We start from the raw sequence: 19,262 nt of genomic DNA, 5'->3' as shown, positions 1-19,262 counted from the left end.
ATAGACTTTAATGCAATGTTTCTCCTTTATCTTTTCTCTTTCCTGGGGATTGGGGACTTCAATTAGAGTTGTAGAGTAATATCAGCAAAAAGGTTTGGATTTTAAGTCCCTTCTGAATGTTAAGACAATGACCCAGTGTCCCAGTGGCATTAAGGTTGATCATATATGCATCCTTAATCTCAAACATCTCCTTAATCTCACTTTCTGGGACTTGCTGCACATTAAAGTAATGCAGTGCATAAAATATTGACAACTAGTCTTTCCTGTCTCTGGCTTTATGTGCATTAGTGTGTGATTCATTAGTCAAAATGTCCTTGATGTAAAAGAGGACTTTCAACTATCCATGTGATGAGCCCTATGTTTTTTACATAATGTCAAACTAATCATTCACGACCCCCATCTATGACCCCCCACCATCACCATTCCAAGGTGTACATTTTCTTTTAATCTGGCGTGGGCCTACCTCAGTACTTTTGCAGGTGCTTTAATACAGATAATTCATTGATTTTGGCCTTGCATTAACACCAAGGACATATACTCTAAAGACCTGCAGAAATACTAAGCAAAATCAAGATCACATTGGCCAGTAAAAAATAATTTAAGATCAGCCCTTCCGGTGCAACCAGCTAGTATTCTTTAGGGTATTCGTATACCACACGAGAACAAATATTTAAAGTTATCCTCTCTGTCCAAGGGAAACATTAACCTCATCTGAGTGCAAATGTCTGTCTGAGCTGGTAGATTTGAGACAAGCTCCTCTGGAATAGGCTTTCTATCACGCCTGCAGTTCCGATTGATCGTCTCAGCAATCAGCAATTAAGTACTAGTGATCAGAGCCTGGGAAGGGAGGGGGGGGCGTGGGTGGGAAGGAGAGTTAGGAGGTAGCCTCCCCACCCCACTCCTGTCTTGTCAGCCCAGGAAAGGCTTCACTCAGCTGGGGTGAGTTTGGCCCGGGGCTGGGCTCACTGGTAGAGGTTAACTCCAGCATAAATAAGCATCTTTGGACTCATTACAGGGATTAGAGAGTAATTCGCCTGCGAGGAAGGAGACGACTGCCAGGGTTTTGGTACAGTTTACTACAGTCTTATAGGGGCGAGGGCCCTGGAGATTACAGAAAGAGAGAGATGGAAATGCAGCAAAAGAGAGAAAGGCCAAGGGAAAAGAGAGGCTGGCTGTCAAGTGTGTGTGCGTGAATCAATCCAAGCCCCCGGCTGCCCCCTTGATCTTGAGCATGTTGGGGTGCTGTGAAAACGGATAATGGGAGTTAGAACGACCGGCCTGTCTAGAGAGAAGTGTGCTGATTGTTATAACTTTCCCTCATTTCTCTCTCCTCCACTTAACTAAATAAACACCCAAGAGGTAGCACTCTATCAATTTTAATGATGTTGAAATACAATTTAGGCACAAAATACACAACAAATGCTAATTTGGCCATGATGAGAGACATCAGAAATTCCTCCCATTATTTATTCAGCTGACTTTTTGCATTTTTCATCAGAACAAATATTCCCATTTCAACAAACACACACACACACACACACACACACACACACACACACACACACACACACACACACACACACACCCATGCCAGCACAGAGCCAATTTGGAGCATAAATCAACACGTTCACTCATCAAATATATGCTCTGTGTCGTTCTCTGCAGTCTGTCCAGTGCGCCAAAGACAAATAGTTCCTTCCAAAGTCCAGCCGGAAAAACAGAAGGGGCAGCAGACTGTCAATATATGCACATATACATTAAACATCGCAGGCTGATGTGTGTTCAGAAAAGACAAAGACATCATAAAGATAAGTCCAGTTATCAACTCATACAAGACCAAACAAAAAAAAAAGGAGGCCACCTGCAGTTTCATAGTAAATTTCTTCATAGCATGAAATAATTATGACCTGCCAATCATCTCCACCTCCATCTTGACCAGCGTGGGGTTCCCTGCTTCTGCCCCGCACTTGGGACAAGTGAGGTAAGGGTCCGCAATGCTGTGACTTTTAACGCAGTAGTAGCAGAAGACATGTTGGCATCCTACCGTATGAGGCATGGTTGGCCACTCTCCGCATAGTCCACACTCTTTCCACAACTCTTGTCCTTCCCTCGCTCCCTCCCCACCAGCAGGTTTCCCCCCAAGGACAGACAGTACCGTTGCCTTCAGTTTCTTTGTATTGACCAGAGGTAACAGGAAGATGAGGAACTCCGCAAAGCCATGCCAAAGCAGTTCTCGGTTCATGTACTGGTAGGTTACATCCCTGGCCACATTGGGCTTACTGAAAACTGCCTGAGCTCCTGTGATTCTTTCAGCTAGAATGGGATGCCGGCCACTCCTTAGGAACCCAAGGAAGTTGATTAGATTTGTGAACTTAATAATGCCAGAAACAAGGGTCAGGGCCTTGCGGAGACCCTCCTGGAGCAAACCACTGTCTCTTTCGGGCACAGATCCTTGTGAACTCAAACCCAAGCATGGCAGCAGGCTGTGGGAACGCTCCTGGAGCCAGCGGGGCCCTGCAGTGAGAACAGCCAGTCCCAACTTCTGCCTAGGGGACAAAGGCCTGTAACGGGGAGACAGGGAAAATTTGCTATGGTAGCGCAGGCTCAGTAAAGACTGCCCCACCGTGGCACTGTTGGAATAGAGTGTGAACCTCCATAGGAGCAGATGAAGCAGAAGCCTCAGTTCAGGCTCCAGAGGAGTCAGCAAGCCTGGGCGGCAATTTTGGAAGCACAGGGAGAACTGAGTCCATACTAGCTGCTCAAGGGCTGAGTCTAGCTCGAGGGCATCCAGCTGGCTGATACGTAATACTGGGGTCTGTGGGTTCACGTCAAAATCTGGACCGTGATTTCCAGCTGTCTTTTTTTGGTTGTTCTTACTTCCCAACCCTGCTGAAAACAAATAAAACAGAAAACAGTAAGAACATATAGACTTGCTTTTTTCCACTTTTCTGCTGCTGGTATCAGTGACAATAATAAAACTAACAAAAATTTTGGGCCTAGATTAACAGAGTTATGGTGTTTTTCTACAAAGATTTACCAGCACTGGGCATCAATTAAAACCTTAACAATTAAACTTAGCACAAAAAGTATGAAAATTTGTGTTTAGTCAATGATTTCCTTTTTGTAAAAATACTTCTTGACAATAAATCTTATACTGCTGGAAAGTTTATTTTCCCTTAAATGGTTCCACATTTGTAAGGAAAATGGCATCCCGTTCTTCAACCGGCACTGGTCCCAAATCAGCCATTGCGGTTGTGTTGGTCACTCTGGCATGAACAGCACACCCAAGCGGATCACACAGGTTTCAATGGGGCTCAGGTCCTCTCCACTCCCAAATTCTGGAGGTAGCCTCTGATAAACCTCGCTCTGTGGGGGCAAGTGTTATCATCTTGGAGAATAGTTTGGTCCCAGACTCAGGAGATATGGGACTGCCATTGGTTGCAGAACTCATTTCAGTATCTCTCTGCATTGAGGTTGCCTCCAATGATGACAGGACTGACTGTCAGCACCTGGGGGTACCAAAAGCTCAAAAACAAGAGTCAACTGGCAGAGAAGGCTTGACAAGTTTTTCATGGGTGCAACCAACATACTCAACTCTGCTGCTCAACCCACAAAAGCATTTTCCTTACAGATGTGGCTCCATTTAAGGGGAAGTAAACAGGCTTTCCAGTGGTATAAGATTTATTGCCAAAAAAAATTATTACAACAAAGAAATAATCGACCAAACACCAATCTGCTTACGTTTTTCTGCTAACTTTAGATTAAACAGCTAGTACATCAGGTACCAACTGGTGACGGTTAGTAATCTAGTCGACTAGCCATGATGATACAATGGTTCACCAAATATTATTCAGACAAAGCAAACTTTGAGAAAATGACATTTTGCTTAAGTGAACAAGGATTATACATGCTTTAAAAAAAAAAAAAAACAGAAATACAAGAAATACAGGTTGTTGAAAAATATTTTTTTCTAAAGACTGATTGATGTAAAGGCATTAAAAATTCCCAATATCTTATTAACATATGGACAACAGCTTATTTGACATTTTCAAATCATGAACAAAATATACACTCAAGTATTAAAAAGGTGAACCCGGTCACTGGGAGGGATGAGGCTCCTGAGGTGAAGCCCATCCTGTTAGGAAGGTCATTTTGTCTTTATACACAGGAACGGAAATCACTTTTCACATGTAAAACCCGTCCTTAATGCAACCTTAGAGCCTCGCCATGCAGAGGAGCAGGGGGTCTTAGACTGCTTTCTCGTGCATTTAAAAACACACAATCCCCCTCACACACACACATATATACATACAGGAGCAGAAGCCCAGGGGCTCCTGGTGCCCGCTCCCTCTAGAGATAGGGGTGTGTGTACAAATCACATCACTAGGGATTAGGCTAACGGCACAGTCTCTGGTACACCGTAAACATCTGCCAAATGTGGAACAATTTTCTCCCCCCTAGATTTGACTCCATATGGGATCTCACCATTGTGACATCTGGGCTATTTAGTGCTGCATAAGTTTCCAAACCGCTCACAGTTCTCCAGTATTATCTGCCATTTCCTCAAATGAAATACTTAAGAAGTGAAAGACTAACTAATGCAGGGAGAGAGAGACAGAGACAGAGACAGAGAGAGAGAGAGAGAGAGAGAGAGAGAGAGAGAGAGAGAGAGAGAGAGAGAGAGAGAGAGAGAGAGAGAGAGAGAGAGAGAGAGAGAGAGAGAGAGAGAGAGAGAGAGAGACCTTTTTTTGACAGTGACTTTTGTGTCTCGCCGAACAGGATTTGTCACGAGGCTTTAAGAGAGATTTCAGCCGGGTAAATATGGCAGTTTTGACAGAAGGAGCGAGATGATGGTCACTTTAGACGTTTTGAGGAGGTTAAAAAAAATAAATAATAAAAAAAACACATTCTAATGTGCAGAGGCAAAGCTTGGGTTTATTGTGGTGGTGCACATGACCATCTGTGTATTCAAGATGTTTGAATAGGGCTGGGATGCACGGTGCAACTAAGTTAGAATTAGCAAATGAATGAAAGGAGTGAATTCACACTAAAGTAAGCAGGTATGACAAATTCATTGAGCTGCATTTGAAATGCTGCCATGTTTGAGAGAGAGAGGTAGTGTGAATGTGTTTGCTAACCAATAAACTGGCTCCATTTGTTTAGTTTAATCTGAAAGTTTTTTTCCTTGATGGGAGAAAACGGGCAGATTATGTGTCCTCGTGTGTGTGTGTGAGACTATGTATGTATGTCAAGGATAGCCTTGATCTATGCAGAGCTCTAATGCAGCACAAACTTAATCTATCAGCCCACAGTTACACACACACGCGCGCACACAAACATACCGCCAGGTGGTGGAAATCCCCGTCACAGCAGCAGCTCTCTCAGGAGAGTAAACCCGACCGGGTCCAATAGTCTTTTCAAAGCCTTTTATCGAGCAGTTTACAAGTTATGAATGAATATGTTTTATTTGGGGAAACACAGTATTGACAACCACCTATCAATAGTAATGTGACTATTGTCAAGGGTCTGTCAATATTAATGTAATTATGATGTAGAGGGATCAGAGGGATGCTGGAGTTGGGGGCCAAGTAACATCTCCTGCCCACTGCCATATCAATAGCTGGGATTGCTATTGACAGCTTCCCTTCAGACTTGCAGCACTTGCCAAATATATAACAAGCAGACACTTCAGTCAATGCGGGGCTGCCTATAAAAATTAAGGATTTGAATTTACAGGGCTTTTACCGCGGACAGCTGGAAATCCATGTTCCTTATGTAATAGTCAAAAGTCACAGTCAATGCCAGTGTTTACAGAGTAATGACACGGTGTGTGTGAGAGGACAGACAGCACAGCATTTGCACGCAAAAAAAAAATATACAGGGATACAAGCAGAGAGACTCCTTCGATGATGTATTCACACACACATACTGATGTGATATATTGACTTCATAATTCTCTTGTGGGTCAGACATCCAACTGGCTGAGAGACAAAATGCCCTCTTTTGGAGAGTTGATAACTGACAGCAGGGAGAGTCAGAAGAGGCTGCTGAAAATCAACAGAAAAAAAATAAAATAAAAATCACCTGACATTTCTGAGGTCTTGCTCTTCTATCAGAGCAGTGAAGAATGCTTTAAAAACATTTTCCTGGGTATGTTGAAGGGTATTTTGATTCGGGTCATATGATCCTTTTTTTTTTTTTTATTCCTTCCCCTTGTTCCCTTAGCTTGTGCATCTTGTTCAGACAAAGATAACACACTGACTCAAGGCTGACTACCATAGCTTACAGACAACAACAACAACAATATCCAATCTAACAGGGAACACAGTGCAACAGTGCTTCAAGGCAAAAGGGGCCATGACCAGTGTGAGGAAGGAGAGATGAGGCAACAAAAGCATACGGAGCATCAGTCTGAAGCCTTGCAGCTGCACCAGGTCCTCTGAAAACTAGACAATGGGCTGTAATGACAGCTACCCAACAAAAAAGACGGATAGGCAAAGAAACAGACAAAGATGGATACGTCAGGCAACGCGTCATGAAACTGCCAACTGGGAGCTGTGAGCTAATGTCTACTGATACAGTGGGGGGGGCTTGGGGAAACGACAGGTAAAGAGGGAAATAAAAGGGAGGGGAAAACAGATAAGCTCCAACCTCTCCGTAGGAGCCGACCTTGAGAAAGATGGAGGAGGGAGCATTTCTGAAGCATATGTGGTTCAGCCCTACTGAGGTGTGGGCATCCAGGGAATAGCCTATAGACAGAGGAAGGTTGCACTTTCTTCTTGACCTTGGCTTTGGCGTCTAGGGAGGGGTGAGGGTGTTTAGGACAGGGGGACTAAAGATTGGAGGGTGGGGTGGGGGCGCTGGGAGGATGAGCGTCTCTTGGGGTTTGCGCTTGGCTTTTTCTGTGCGATGAACCCGCTCATTCCACACCAGCTGGAAACTGCGCAGCTGAAAGTCTCGATTTAGCTCCTCGTGTAGCGCAGTGCTCAGATTCCTAAGCACTTAGCCGTGGTTGTTAGTATAATGTATTTGCTGAAATAATGCATAAATGTTCACTTGGCTTTCTATGATGCTTGTAGCGAGAAATAGGCTATGCATTGGCAAAGCACGCTGGATTACAACTTTACATTTTATTCTCTCGCTCATGTAAATTAATTTGTGTAAAAGCTCTGGTGGATAAAACCTATTTCTCTGAGCACTCCAGTCAGTCGTCTTTTTTTTTCTTCTCCTCGTTCCCGCTCCCTCACTTTATTGCCCTTCTTTCGCCAGGAACGAGTGCGGGGCCTATTAGCCAAGGCTTGCTAATGTCCTCACTATGAAAACGGATGAGAATGTCAGATTTAGAACTTTTAAGAGAGTGATGTCATACAGCAGACCACAGGCATTACGGGGACACTAAGATTACCCAGGCGGTAACCAGACTAATTGTTATGAGTCTGTTTCATGAAAAATGAATGTGTGCAGATGCACAGAGGGGTCTTAGGGCTGTGTGTGCGTCACACACTAATGCTTTATCAAGGCTCTCCTCTTTCTCTAATCACCCAAAACTCCTCCAAGCCATTGGGGTGGGAGCCAAGTTAATGCCTGAATACAAAAAAAAAAAAAATACACATCAGATAGAACACACATTTGACACACAAAACTCTGCTCTGCTTAATCTGGTTTGCTCCGAAGGTGAATTATTTAAGAGAATTAATTGATTTCGTGAGTACGAAGGTTGAGTATGCTAAGGCTGTATGAGTAATAAGTTCAAGGGTTTGCAGAAAACAACTTAAAAAGTCATGAAACATTTAGAGTGTAGAGAGAGGCACAATGAATGTGGAGGAAACAGCAGAATGGCTAATAAATTGGAGAACCAAAGTTGTGTCTTTCTGAGGAGTCAATGAGAGAGCAACTCATGCAAATAAAGTGTTATCCGCAGGAATATCTGATTTGCACATTTCTTGACCTCTCTTTATGCATGAAAAAACACAGACAATAAAAGAATAAACATTTGACCTTTTTTTTAAAAAAAAAAAAAAAATATGCTGGGTAACTGAGGGCAAGCTTTTTTCAAGCTTTCTTTTTACTTTTTTCACAAGTAAAATCTACAGGAATGTCACTCAAACTCGCAGTACTGAGGCTACGTGTACAAGTTCATTCATCATCTCAAATCTGAAGTGCAGCAGCTTGATTTCCTTCAAAAGTAACCCAAAATGCGTTCTTAGTAATGTACACATTACATATTATTAAGAGACAATTCAATATGTTATGCAGACTTAATCACAAATAAATAAAATTGTATGCTGGATTTACAGAACGGTTCTGGCACCACTTTTGCAAAAAAAAAAAAAAATGTAAGTTTTATGTCTTCTAGTTCCTCTCAGTCTATGTGAGTTTTTAAAATATGAAGTACATAGTACAGTAGTCCTGAAATGACACATTAGATAATCAGTGTATACTTAGCTATTTAATAAATGTCTAAGTTGCAGATTGGAGCTTCTAACATCAGAAGGTTTTAGAGCTTCTGTATGTTTTGTTATTACTTAAAATTGTAAATACAGTATTGCAAAAATATGAACACTTTTCTTAAATTCAGTAAACGGACTGACACTTTACATTGTATTTTTTTTTTTTTGTGGAACAAATTAATCGTGGATTGATTTTTTCCCCTCAAAATATACACAGATAAAACCAGCGCCTTTAAGACTCGCCTTCATCTGGAAACTGTATAAAATGACCTTATGAACCCCAGAGTGAGATCACAACCTAATTTAACTTCTGCGAGTGCCTTAAAAAAACACACTCATCAAAGTAAGTGTTTGGCTCCAGAGGCACGCACACCACACAACAATCTCATGCAATCAGTCAGTCCACATTCTCCTCATAATGACATTGTCTGCTTAATTTTTTTTTTTTAAGCTTGAGCCCATCAGTCTTTAACAACAACAAAACCCAAATCTGCTCCATTTTGATAATAAGGCAAGAGCATTATGTGATAATCACAGGAGGGATTAGGTTTTGGCAGAGAGTGTGAGAGCCATACAGTCAAAGCCACTGGAAAAGAGAGATATAACCAAGAGACAGATAAGAGTAGAGGAGTGATGATTGGGATGAGAGAAATGAAGTGAGTAGTCTCCTGAAAAATCAATAAGATCAACTTTGCCTTGAATCTCAATGTGGAAGGTTTTGATCTCTGGCACTGATTATTTAGGGGAATAATGGAATTATGTGCGGAGTTGCACAACATACTCTTGAAGGAGCACACAGTCACAAGGTTACCGTCCAAAGTTTCAGCTGCTATACCCACCTGGACCTGTACTCCTAATGAATGCTAATTTAAAAACGGCTGGTTGATTGAACCGCATGCAGCAGTCATTATACACACCAACAATCGATACGATTTTAAATGCAAGCGTGCAGGAAAAGGGAGAAGAAACAGGCAACCGACTAACAGATAAAACACTGATACAGCAGCGAGGAGAAGGCGATAAGATGTGACGACGAGGGAAAAACAAGCAGACCTGCCGCTTTTGGGCTTCATGTGGGCATAGAAGAAAATAAAGCAGACTTAATGAATATATTTATATATTTACCCATTTCTTTTCGGGGGTGGGGGGGAAACGCGAGCTCAATGTAACCCAGTCTTCCCTGACATGAAAACACTATCTGTATTTCCGGGTTATACAACGTTATCCCGCCTCTTAAAGAAAACTCACCAGTGGCGAGTGTTTACGTCACGAATAAGAACCCCGTGATCAAAATGAACCAATCGGATTGCGCAGCGCCAAAGCAGTGGTTAAAAAACTGTATTCCGCCTGAAAAAAAAAAAAAAATTCAAACTCCTCAGTTGTAGCAACGGCACATAGCGACCAAATTGTTGGCAAACCTTTCGTAATTATTTACTCAGTCTTAAAAGTCAAGTGCATTCAAAGTGCCGGACAGTTGTTTTTTTTTTTAGGTTACCATGTAGTTCTCTAAACTAAGACTGTCCAAACATTGAACCAAGCCATAATTGTATGAGTGTTATTAAGCTACTCAGCTTTTTGCAAGCCTCCATGCAGTTCGTGTAGGAAACAGCGGGTACTTTGTTGGAGCAATGCTTGCAGCTTGCACACAGCCAAGCAAAAACTCAAAGCTGTCGGAACCGCGAAGTCACACTTCTCACCTGTCCTCTTGCTCAGGTGAAAAAGAGCCGGAAGCAGCCAATCAGAGTTCTGAAACAGTGGCAGGGAATATTAAACTGCTGCTAAACGAGTTCAGAGGACTTCACGAGCAGAGGTTAAGATGCTTGGAGCGGGACACCTCTGCAACAGGGGAACTTTCACAGGTGAGTAGTTCTTCCGGGAGGTGGTGTGAGACGGTCCTCTGTAGGCGGTAGCGTGGCCGAGCGGTCTAAGGCGCTGGATTTAGGCTCCAGTCTCTTCGGGGGCGTGGGTTCGAATCCCACCGCTGCCATTATTGTTGAACTCTGTGACACCTGGTTTAACTCTAGCACACAGTCATAAAGCCTCCCACACTACAATTCCCATCGACATAGTTCATCCAGGCTTGCTGAAAAACTAAGCTGTGTTTTCAGAGTGGCTTTCCCTAGTGTTAGTGTAGACACCTGGATTGAAAGACACAAGTCCCATATCTTTGATTAAATATCTAAAACCCGCCAAAACTATTAACCTACCTAATACTATATGTTGTTTCAGTAAACTGAAAACAGAATGCAGGCTGAGAGCTTTACTGAGAGCTCTGTACCCTCCGGTTACCCTTCCAGTAGTCTGGATCCTGGATTATATAAGTTGCTTTTATGGGTTCAGACAATTGCATAAAGTACAAGTTAGCAGACCCAGCCTCTACAGCATGTTTAGATTTAGGCTAACATCTATGGTCATTAGGTTATAATCCATCCATTACAAATCATAGAGCATCCTGTCCACCTTGACTCTAACATCAGAAGATGACCTCTGTCCTGTCAGACAAATGACAGGAGGAAGCGCAGCGGTGCTTTCATAAAGCCGCAGCACTTGTAACAGGTGGCAAATTGCATTACGTTTCCATCTGAGCGGCAGAGATCAGGAACACAGATCCATGTTCATATTTAAAAAAGAGAGGTTTCTAATCATCAGGATCGTCATGTAACATCTTTTAGCAACAGAATGTAGCCCGTGTGAGCTGGACTGTGCATCAAAGCAAGAATAACAAGGTTTCAGAATAGGTTATGGTCAGCCGGCCCCAGTCAAGGGCCTACTTAACAAGGTTATGTGTTCAGAACACAGGAGCTCCCAAGTCCTAAAGGTTGATGGGGACACGTAATCATAAAACATGTCCACTGAAAATGCAGTGATCCATTATTCCATGAGCCCACTGTAGATTTATGAGGTTTCTTAAAATGTTGAAATTTTTGAGCAACCTGTCAGTTCAAGAATTCATTTTTTTTCTTATGCTTTAGGGCACTTATCACAGGTAGCTACTCCAAAACTGAAAAGTAAGTAAGACAACAACAACAACAACAACAAGCAAACAATGTCAACCCTAGAATGTTACTTTACTGTCACATTTGCCATCTTTGTAAAGTTACTTTCCCTGAAGCTAAACATCAGTATAATGTTATGCGTCAGGGGACAGTATAAACTGCTTATTTACTTTTTGGCTGTAGGGGACAGATGTTTTTGAACACAGGTGTACAGGTGGTCCTCTAAGGCAATATAGTTCTAAAGTTTTCTGGCACTCCCTTTTATCAGAGGGGCAATCATTGTACGTGGAGGCTATCTGGAAAACTATACAATCCCTTTAAGCTAAGTGTGCAAACTTTTTATTTTAACCTAAAACAGCAAAAAAAATAAATAAATAAAATAAAGTGTTTTGTGACCTGTTTTTGTAAGCAATAAAATCTGAACATTAAAATGCATTCTTGAGTCTGCCTTACACATTTTCCTGCCTAACCATCAACTATTCATTTTCTTATGTGATATAGGGCCAGTGTCATCTATTGTGAATCTTAGATTTCCATTGAGGGTTTTTGGCATATTCAGAATTATATAAAGTTTATGGAAAAGGAAAAAAAAAGGGATGTAGAAACTCAAAAAGTGCTATATTAACAATAAGCCTGCGGTTATAACAACTGCTATTAACTTATGCAAATAGGATCACAATAGTCATCATTGGCTTTGGATGACCTCACTGTTATCCTTTCTTATAAGCTATTGTGTTTTGGGTCTCGCTTGAGCGGGTTTATGTGTCTGCTGTATTTGTTGGGATAGAATTAGAGCCTGTGGGCATCTATTGTAGATTTCACTACTACCATGTTTTGCTCTTGTTGTCTTTAGATGTGTTGGTTTCATTTTTTTCAGAGAGTAAAATAATCACAACCTGTCCTGCCGTACTGTTGACTCCTCATTTAATGTGTGTCAGTGTCAAAGATTCCCCATCGTAATGGGGAAAAAAGGGTAAGAGGCAACTAAATAATAATAAAAAAATAGGTTGTGTTTACCTGGCTCTTTTGCTTCCCCAGTGGTTGCCAGATGGTTGCTGACTGGACTCTAAGCTTGTGTGACTGAGGCCTAAAAATGTCCATAATTTGTGACTTCTCTGTTGGCTTATTGTCATGGTGCTGAGCCTTATGCCCAGCGTGTTGTGTTTCCACCCTTATGGTTCTGTTTCATTGTGTTTCTTAGTTTATTTATTTAGAGTCTTAGTTTGTTTAATGTTCTGTATTTGTTAATTATAGTTATTTATATTGAATCCCTGTTCCATGTGCGGTACCCCCGTGTCTGTCCTGTCCCTAGTCTCATGTGTTTTTGTTGTGCTGTTATTTTCCTGTGCGGTGTGTCTAGTCTGCGTTCTCGTCTCTGTCTAGTTGTTTCCTGTTTTACTTTGTTAGCTCTTGTCTCTTGTGTTCTGTGTTTAGCTTTACTTCCTTGTCTCGTTTTGTGATTGTGTTCAGCTGTGCTCCCCACCTGTTGCCTGTTCCCTAATTATGTGTATTTATTGTCTCAGTCTTCCTCTTGTCGGATTGTTGTCGTCTCTGTGTCCTGCTTCTGTGTGTTCCTGGTTTTTCTAGCTTTATCTCTCAGTTTAGGTTATTTCCTAGTTTGTTCCTTTACCTTGATTGTTAGCCACTTCGTGTTCTGCCACAGTAAAGTCTCGCTTTTCATTTATTAAAACTGCTAGCTCCTGAGTCCTGCTTCTGGGTCCTCACCTCCACACACAAGCCCCATGGTCCGCTCACGCACTGTGACGCTGATGTGTTAGTGGCTAAGTCGACTACCTCAGCAAACAATTAAACATTTAGAGAAAAAAAGTGTCGGCTTGTTAAACCAAAATTAATAAACCACTGTTTTATCCTGTTGTACTGTTACTCTTACAGAAGAAGGTGGATTTCCTGCAGTCCTATGTGAATGACCTCACAGACCAGATCCAGGTGCTTGTTCAGACCATTGAGGATTTGCAGAGAGAAGCTGGACAGAACCATGATCGTGTTCTGGGTGTAAGATTTTATAAATGCTTCATCTTGACACAAATGTACTGCATCCAGGGCTTTTTCCTGGCTCAGAATGGGCTCACAAGAGGTGACTACATGTGACTAAGTGTGACTGATCTGTGTACTGTAAAGGCAATGTTACATTGTTACCTTATTTGACAAAAATCAGTGCATTTTTCTGGTCAAAAATGCTATCACGCCTGATTAAAGAAGCCCTAAAAAAAAAAAAAAAAAAAAAAAAAAAAACTCTTAAAAAATCATTTTATTACAACATCAGGGTTGGAGGGCTCCTTTCATGGCTGGCTAAAACCTTTTTGGGTTGGAAAAGCCCTGCTGTCTTTGTTTTAAATATATATTTTCTGTAAATTTAGCAGTTTTACAGTGGCCTTTCTTCCTTAATGTGCCGAATAATCCATCCTTTAGATATATAATGAACTATTGCTTTTAGGGCTTTGGAAAAACTGCCTAAAAAAGGAAAACTTTAATATAGGAAAGACTAACAACTTCACCGCCACTTGATGTAGTGACCTTAAGTTATTGTTCCATTTCAGTTACAGCCAGGCTTCTGTCAATGTTTCCTCTGAGTGGATTTTATACACAGAAAAGTAATTACGGCTTATTATACATCGAAGTACTTACCTGTCATTATGTAGAAGGTCAGAGGGCTAGCATTGTGTGCTCTCTATACCGCTGCTACAAAGGTCACTCCAACATAATGCTTTGAATTTCTCACCGTTCAAAGCCCCCCAGTTTTAATTTTCATCATTTTAAAACTTAATTTTCTTCAGCAACACAAATACCAGCATCTCTGCCGTTTTCTCTTCCATAGCACTTTCTCAGATTCCTTTATTGAATAGGTTCTACAATATATGGCTTTCTTGCAAATTACAGCACAATGCATGCCTACAGGATAGTTTGAAAAGCAAAGACATTTGTTAATTTTCACATTTATTATCAGTAATGGAATTTTAGGAACTTTACTAATTTATTTTTCCATTTCTCCTGCTGATTAAAAAAGAAAAAAAAACACACACACACACAGCTTAAAGGGAAAAGGTGAGAAACAATTTGTAAAATTTATTAAAGTGGCATTCGCTTAGTTACCAAGAGTCCTTCAGTTCATCCGGTCGCACGGTTTTACTATTGTTTGTGACAACGGCGGCTTCTTCTGGCAGCCAAAGAGACACACTGTGAGGGAATATAATAGTTTGTTGCTGCTATCGATTCACCCTCTGAGCTTTTGAATCTCCATTTTCACCCGTCTTAAACGATGCTCTCACTGTCTGTTTATGCTACTTTGTATGTTTTCAGGGTCTAGATCGGTAAACAAATACAAACAAATGGACCGTCTCACTCAACAGTCTATTAGGATAGTCAGGGGACAGGATAGTCGGTGTATTTCTGCTCTGATGTCCATAATGCGAAATCCAATCAAACGAAGAGCATTTAGAGCTACTTATGGACCGTTCCACAATGTAAACGATGCAATGAGCTTTGTAATAGGAGCTTGGCTAACGTCTGATTGAATTGTAGTGTATGGTCTTGTTGATACACAATAGGGCTGAAGTGTAATGGACACTAAACAGAGTTTGTTTTGTGGCCGTAATATCATAAAATTCAAGGATTGTATTCTGTGTTCTAGACTGCTACAATTAGCCTGTGGTCTCTGTCATCTACAGACAGACCTGCTGTAAGATCACCAAGTCCCTTACATGCAATACAAACCTGCACTATGTGAATAATACTGAACACCTGCTTTAACTAAGCAGGCTATAGAATTTTAGCTGATGGCTAAAGAAGAAATAGGTTTAACATAGTAAAAGAGACTAATTTAAACCAGTCAAACTGTACTAGGAAAACATCTGCAGTGACTGTGGGATGATACTAAAAGCACTTCCCTTTAATTTGAGATATGTGAGTAAGAACAAATCAGCCCTCTATTTGCTCCACTCAACTTGTCATGGTACGGCACTGTCCCCTAAATTTTCCGGCAATCACAGACAAAAAAACACCCACATGCTAGGACAAACACAATTCGATAGCCTGCATTGGAAAACCCGCAGTCTTCTTTTGTGGTTGCTTAAACTGGAAGTCTCTCGTTTGCCATGCTTGTTAATGTTTATAAACGGCGGTTAACAAAGGAAGCCTGATTTTCTTTGTGTTATTTGTACCGGAGGAGAGAGCAAAGTCAGTTCCAACAAGTGATGACAGCAAATTTGCTCACTGAATGCCAGCAATGTCTCCAGCTGTGATGAGAGCCTCCAATTTTTATTTTTTGTGTGTGTGATTCACAAAGTGACTATTTATGACATTCCCATAAACCAGAGAACAGGGGCTATTAAAATCTTAAAGCCTGGGAACCAAATGATAAAATTGGTCTCATGACTTAATTCTTGCTAATGAGAACATAATTTCTCCTGTCATGCGGAGCTCTGTTCGTAGCAGGACTCTAAGTTTTCTTCCTGGGTTGCAGTTAAGTCTAAATAAAACATGTAAGTAGATGGAAATATGCAAGTTACAATGCATGTTCAAACCTCTTTAAAAACTTTCATCTGCTCGCCTTTGTGCCACAAATATGTATGTATGTTGAAGAAGATTGATTTTAATAGCAGTACTGATATAGTTTGTTTTCTGTAACTAATTAAGAGTCTCTGGTTAGCTCGTATACGAGTCGTGCTGTGGACAGTAAAAGCATTTCCAAGAACACCTGTCTCACCCTACATAGCTGTGACTGCTGACAGGTTTGCATTAAAAACAGTCTGTGAACTGTGTGGCCTTTATCAACCCTCTTACACTCCCCCAACAAGCACACACACACATGCACGCACCGTACACACACTTTAGCATTTGTGTTTGTAGCAGGTGCTCCGAGGGAAAGAAGCAGTGAAGGTGAGAAAGAGAGAGCAGGGGAGGTCACGGGGGTCACGATGGTTGACTATGCTAATGCTGTTGTTAATGACTTTGCTGTGAGTGATAATTTATTGTCTTCATTACCATATTAACTCCATAACACCCTCCCCCACACACACACACACCCCCCACCGTACCCCAAGAGGCCTAAGTCTCTCTCTCTCTCCCTCACTCTCTCCCTCTCTGTCTCTATGCAGTAATGGATGCCCCTGTTTGATCCTTAGAATAATGAACTAATTAGCTTAATTAAAATCAATAGAGGTGCCAATACCAGGTTAGACCTTTCAGGGACGCCATCTCTATCTGGTGTAGAAGGAATTTTCAGAAAGAAGGGGTGAAATAGGATGGATGCCAGGGGGTTAGAGGAGCAACACATAAAAAAAAAAATCAGGACGAGTGCCATTTTAGAACCCATAAAACAGATCCACAATGACCCAGTTTTAGTTTAGAGATGGAGTTTTGGAAACAACGATGCAGATACCCCCGTTTGCTGCAGTGACTGCGTGTCATGCGCCTAGCACACGATCTTTACCTCTAAGAAAACAAAGACATCAGCTCTAACTGCGGGTGTTTAGTTAAGCATGGTTAACAAATTTCATACCAACATTTGTTGCGCAGTGTACATGAATGGTCAGGGGCTATATGTGTGTGTGTGTGTGTGTGTGTGTGTGTGTGTGTGTGCGTTTTTTTTTTTTTTTTAAGGGTTTTTCAACTTTGCTAGTGTGGATGTAGCCAAAAAGCTGGAGAAGAACGAGAAACATTAAATTAAAATGAGGATGAGTGACAGGGATTCAAAGTCTGAAATGGTAAAATTTTAAAAAGTGGGTGAGGGCAAAAAAAATACATGCAAGAAGGGGCAAAAATTATCAGAAGAGTGGAGGGAGCCAAAGAGAGGGGGAACTAAACGAGAGAGAGAGAGAGAGGGCGAAAGAGGTTCCTAATGCTGATTTATGAGTGCTTGACGGTCGTTAGCTGGAATAAATGGCTTGTAGGAGTGGCTGCAGCATTACTCCCTGTACAGGATACTAAGTGCATTGTAAGGTCAGCCATAAGGCCAAACTTACATATGTAGTGCTCTGCCCTTGTAAACCTTTGTTAATATATCAGCCACAGGATGGAATTGTAACAAGTCCATCTGATCCACAGAGATGACTGCAGCTTCCTAAACTGTACAGAAATTATTTTAGTTGAGTTTTATTTTAAGAGCAACCTCTAAGTTTCGGCAGCAGAACTTTCATGGGTGGGAAAGCCAAAATTAAAAGCTGCAACTGCTTGAAATGAATGTGAATTGCTACAGTTTAGTCGTCTTCCAGTGGGCGGGGGGAACATTTATAACAATGCTTATTATTCAGAATTTTTTGCATATGCCATTGAGGGTATGGTATCACCTCACTAATTAGGAATAAACCTTGTATGTACTCTCCCCATCTTTCTGCAACAAACTGGCATAGTACTACATTTTTTATTTGAAAACCTGGAGAATTTAAGGGAAAGTGTCATCAGAAATACCTCAGCACATACAGTATATTACGTACAGGTTCAGCCAGTACATTTGATGCCACACTGTATCTAGTCAATAACAGGTGCGGTATTCATTGCAGGAAGGCAGCAGATGAGTGTAGCTGCATCACTGACAAACTTTATTTAGTTTGCACTCGTGCTAAACGTGCAGGTCCTGACATAGCAGAACAAGACGCTGGCATGCTCCTTCCAGTCACTATCACCCTGAGCTGCATTATTCCATTTTATTCATCCTTCTCTTTCTATTCTGATCTGGTGACTCACGCGCACACGTTCCCGCTCTGTTTTTTCTCCTCTGTTGCTTTTAGTTGACCCAGCTCCGCAGAAAAGGATTGGAGGGGAGTGGGAAAATGGAATGATTGCGTAAATTGATGACTATTTTCAGACAGAAAGGAAACAAGAAAAGGGAAGTGTGTGTGTGTGTGTGTGTGTGTGTGGGGGGGGGGGGGGGGGGGGGGGGGGGGGCAAATGATTGAGACAGGAGGAGACAAGAGACTGTGATGAGGTTGGAGGCTGAAAACAAAGAAAAAGAAATGAAGGAAAATTGAGGAAAACAGGAAGAGTGACAGTGGGAGAGAAGGAAACCATTCTGTGAATGACTGCTGCTATTATAGCCTTTCTTTGTGTCTTTCTTACAGTAGAAGTACTACTACCAACCATTTATTGTACTTTTATTATTACCAGTCATCTGTTTTTACAGTACCTGATACTAATTTCTCCATGGTCTAACAGGGCCTGTAGTGATAGGACTTCTGTGGACTATTTCCTGCCTCTGTTGCCTTCGCAGTAAGAGATTGTCACACACAACATTTGAAGTTAGTTTTGCTTGTTATGCCGAGGACGTCGTGTAAAAGCATGTATTGTATAAGCCCTCTCTGTTTGTTTTATAACTGGCCAAGAAAGCTAATTGGTGTGATGCAACATCTGTGTAACGTGCTCTCCTTTTCTTTCATTCTCGCCTTTTTTTTTTTTTCCCCTCTCACTCGTGTTCGCTGATGATTTTCATCACTATTTTAATAGTGTATTTCCTCGCCACCCTTTTCTGATATTGTTGCATTACACATAAAACAGACAGACACACACATACCTCCCGCTAACAAATTAGTTTACTGTGGTCATAACCTTCACAGGGCTCATTATCATAGATTGCAGGCCTTTTCATAAAGCTGAGACCACAGGTGACAGATTACTAACAGGATGAACACACGCGCGCGCGCACACACACACACACACATGCATAAACACACACACATAAACATAAATACTGTGATCTGTAATGAGACCTTATTCCGGACACCCAATCCAGCTGCCTGTAAATTTCAGCCGTCACTCTACTATACATACTTAATCAGCTAATGTTGTTTTATTTCTTATTATT

At 41.5% G+C, this 19,262-nt stretch overlaps 2 protein-coding genes and 1 non-coding gene across 4 annotated transcripts in view; 2 read left to right on the top strand and 1 right to left on the bottom strand.

Moving 5' to 3' along the window:
• Nucleotides 1–1,440: 1,440 nt before the first annotated feature.
• pex2 (peroxisomal biogenesis factor 2) lies at nt 1,441–9,668 on the bottom strand. 2 transcript variants are annotated; one of them, XM_030756827.1, is made up of 2 exons: nt 9,576–9,655; nt 1,441–2,886 (listed from the first exon to the last, which is right to left on the bottom strand). In XM_030756827.1, exons 1-2 carry the CDS (start codon nt 9,577–9,579, stop codon nt 1,901–1,903), a joined length of 990 nt encoding a protein of 329 aa, XP_030612687.1. In that variant the 5' UTR covers nt 9,580–9,655; the 3' UTR covers nt 1,441–1,900. The 2 variants fall into 2 exon arrangements, with proteins under 2 accessions (XP_030612687.1, XP_030612686.1); XM_030756826.1 differs by having other exon boundaries at nt 1,442–2,889; nt 9,576–9,668.
• A 174-nt stretch (nt 9,669–9,842) lies between these two features.
• Nucleotides 9,843–19,262, top strand: part of LOC115799193 (trichohyalin-like) — a 56,212-nt gene continuing 46,792 nt past the window's right edge. Inside the window, exons 1-2 of the mRNA XM_030756214.1 lie at nt 9,843–10,309; nt 13,340–13,459. Coding sequence (XP_030612074.1) covers nt 10,079–10,309; nt 13,340–13,459 — 351 coding nt within the window. The 5' untranslated portion in view covers nt 9,843–10,078. The remainder of the gene's footprint in view (nt 10,310–13,339; nt 13,460–19,262) is intronic.
• On the top strand, nt 10,356–10,437 carry trnal-uag (transfer RNA leucine (anticodon UAG)). Its single transcript has one exon. It is a non-coding gene; the product is annotated as a tRNA-Leu (tRNA).

Source organism: Archocentrus centrarchus, chromosome 20 (genome assembly GCF_007364275.1).
Source record: "Archocentrus centrarchus isolate MPI-CPG fArcCen1 chromosome 20, fArcCen1, whole genome shotgun sequence".
Taxonomy (NCBI): Eukaryota; Metazoa; Chordata; class Actinopteri; order Cichliformes; family Cichlidae; genus Archocentrus; species Archocentrus centrarchus.
Note: the sequence above shows the minus strand (reverse complement) of the source record. Positions and strands in the feature narration are given on the sequence as shown.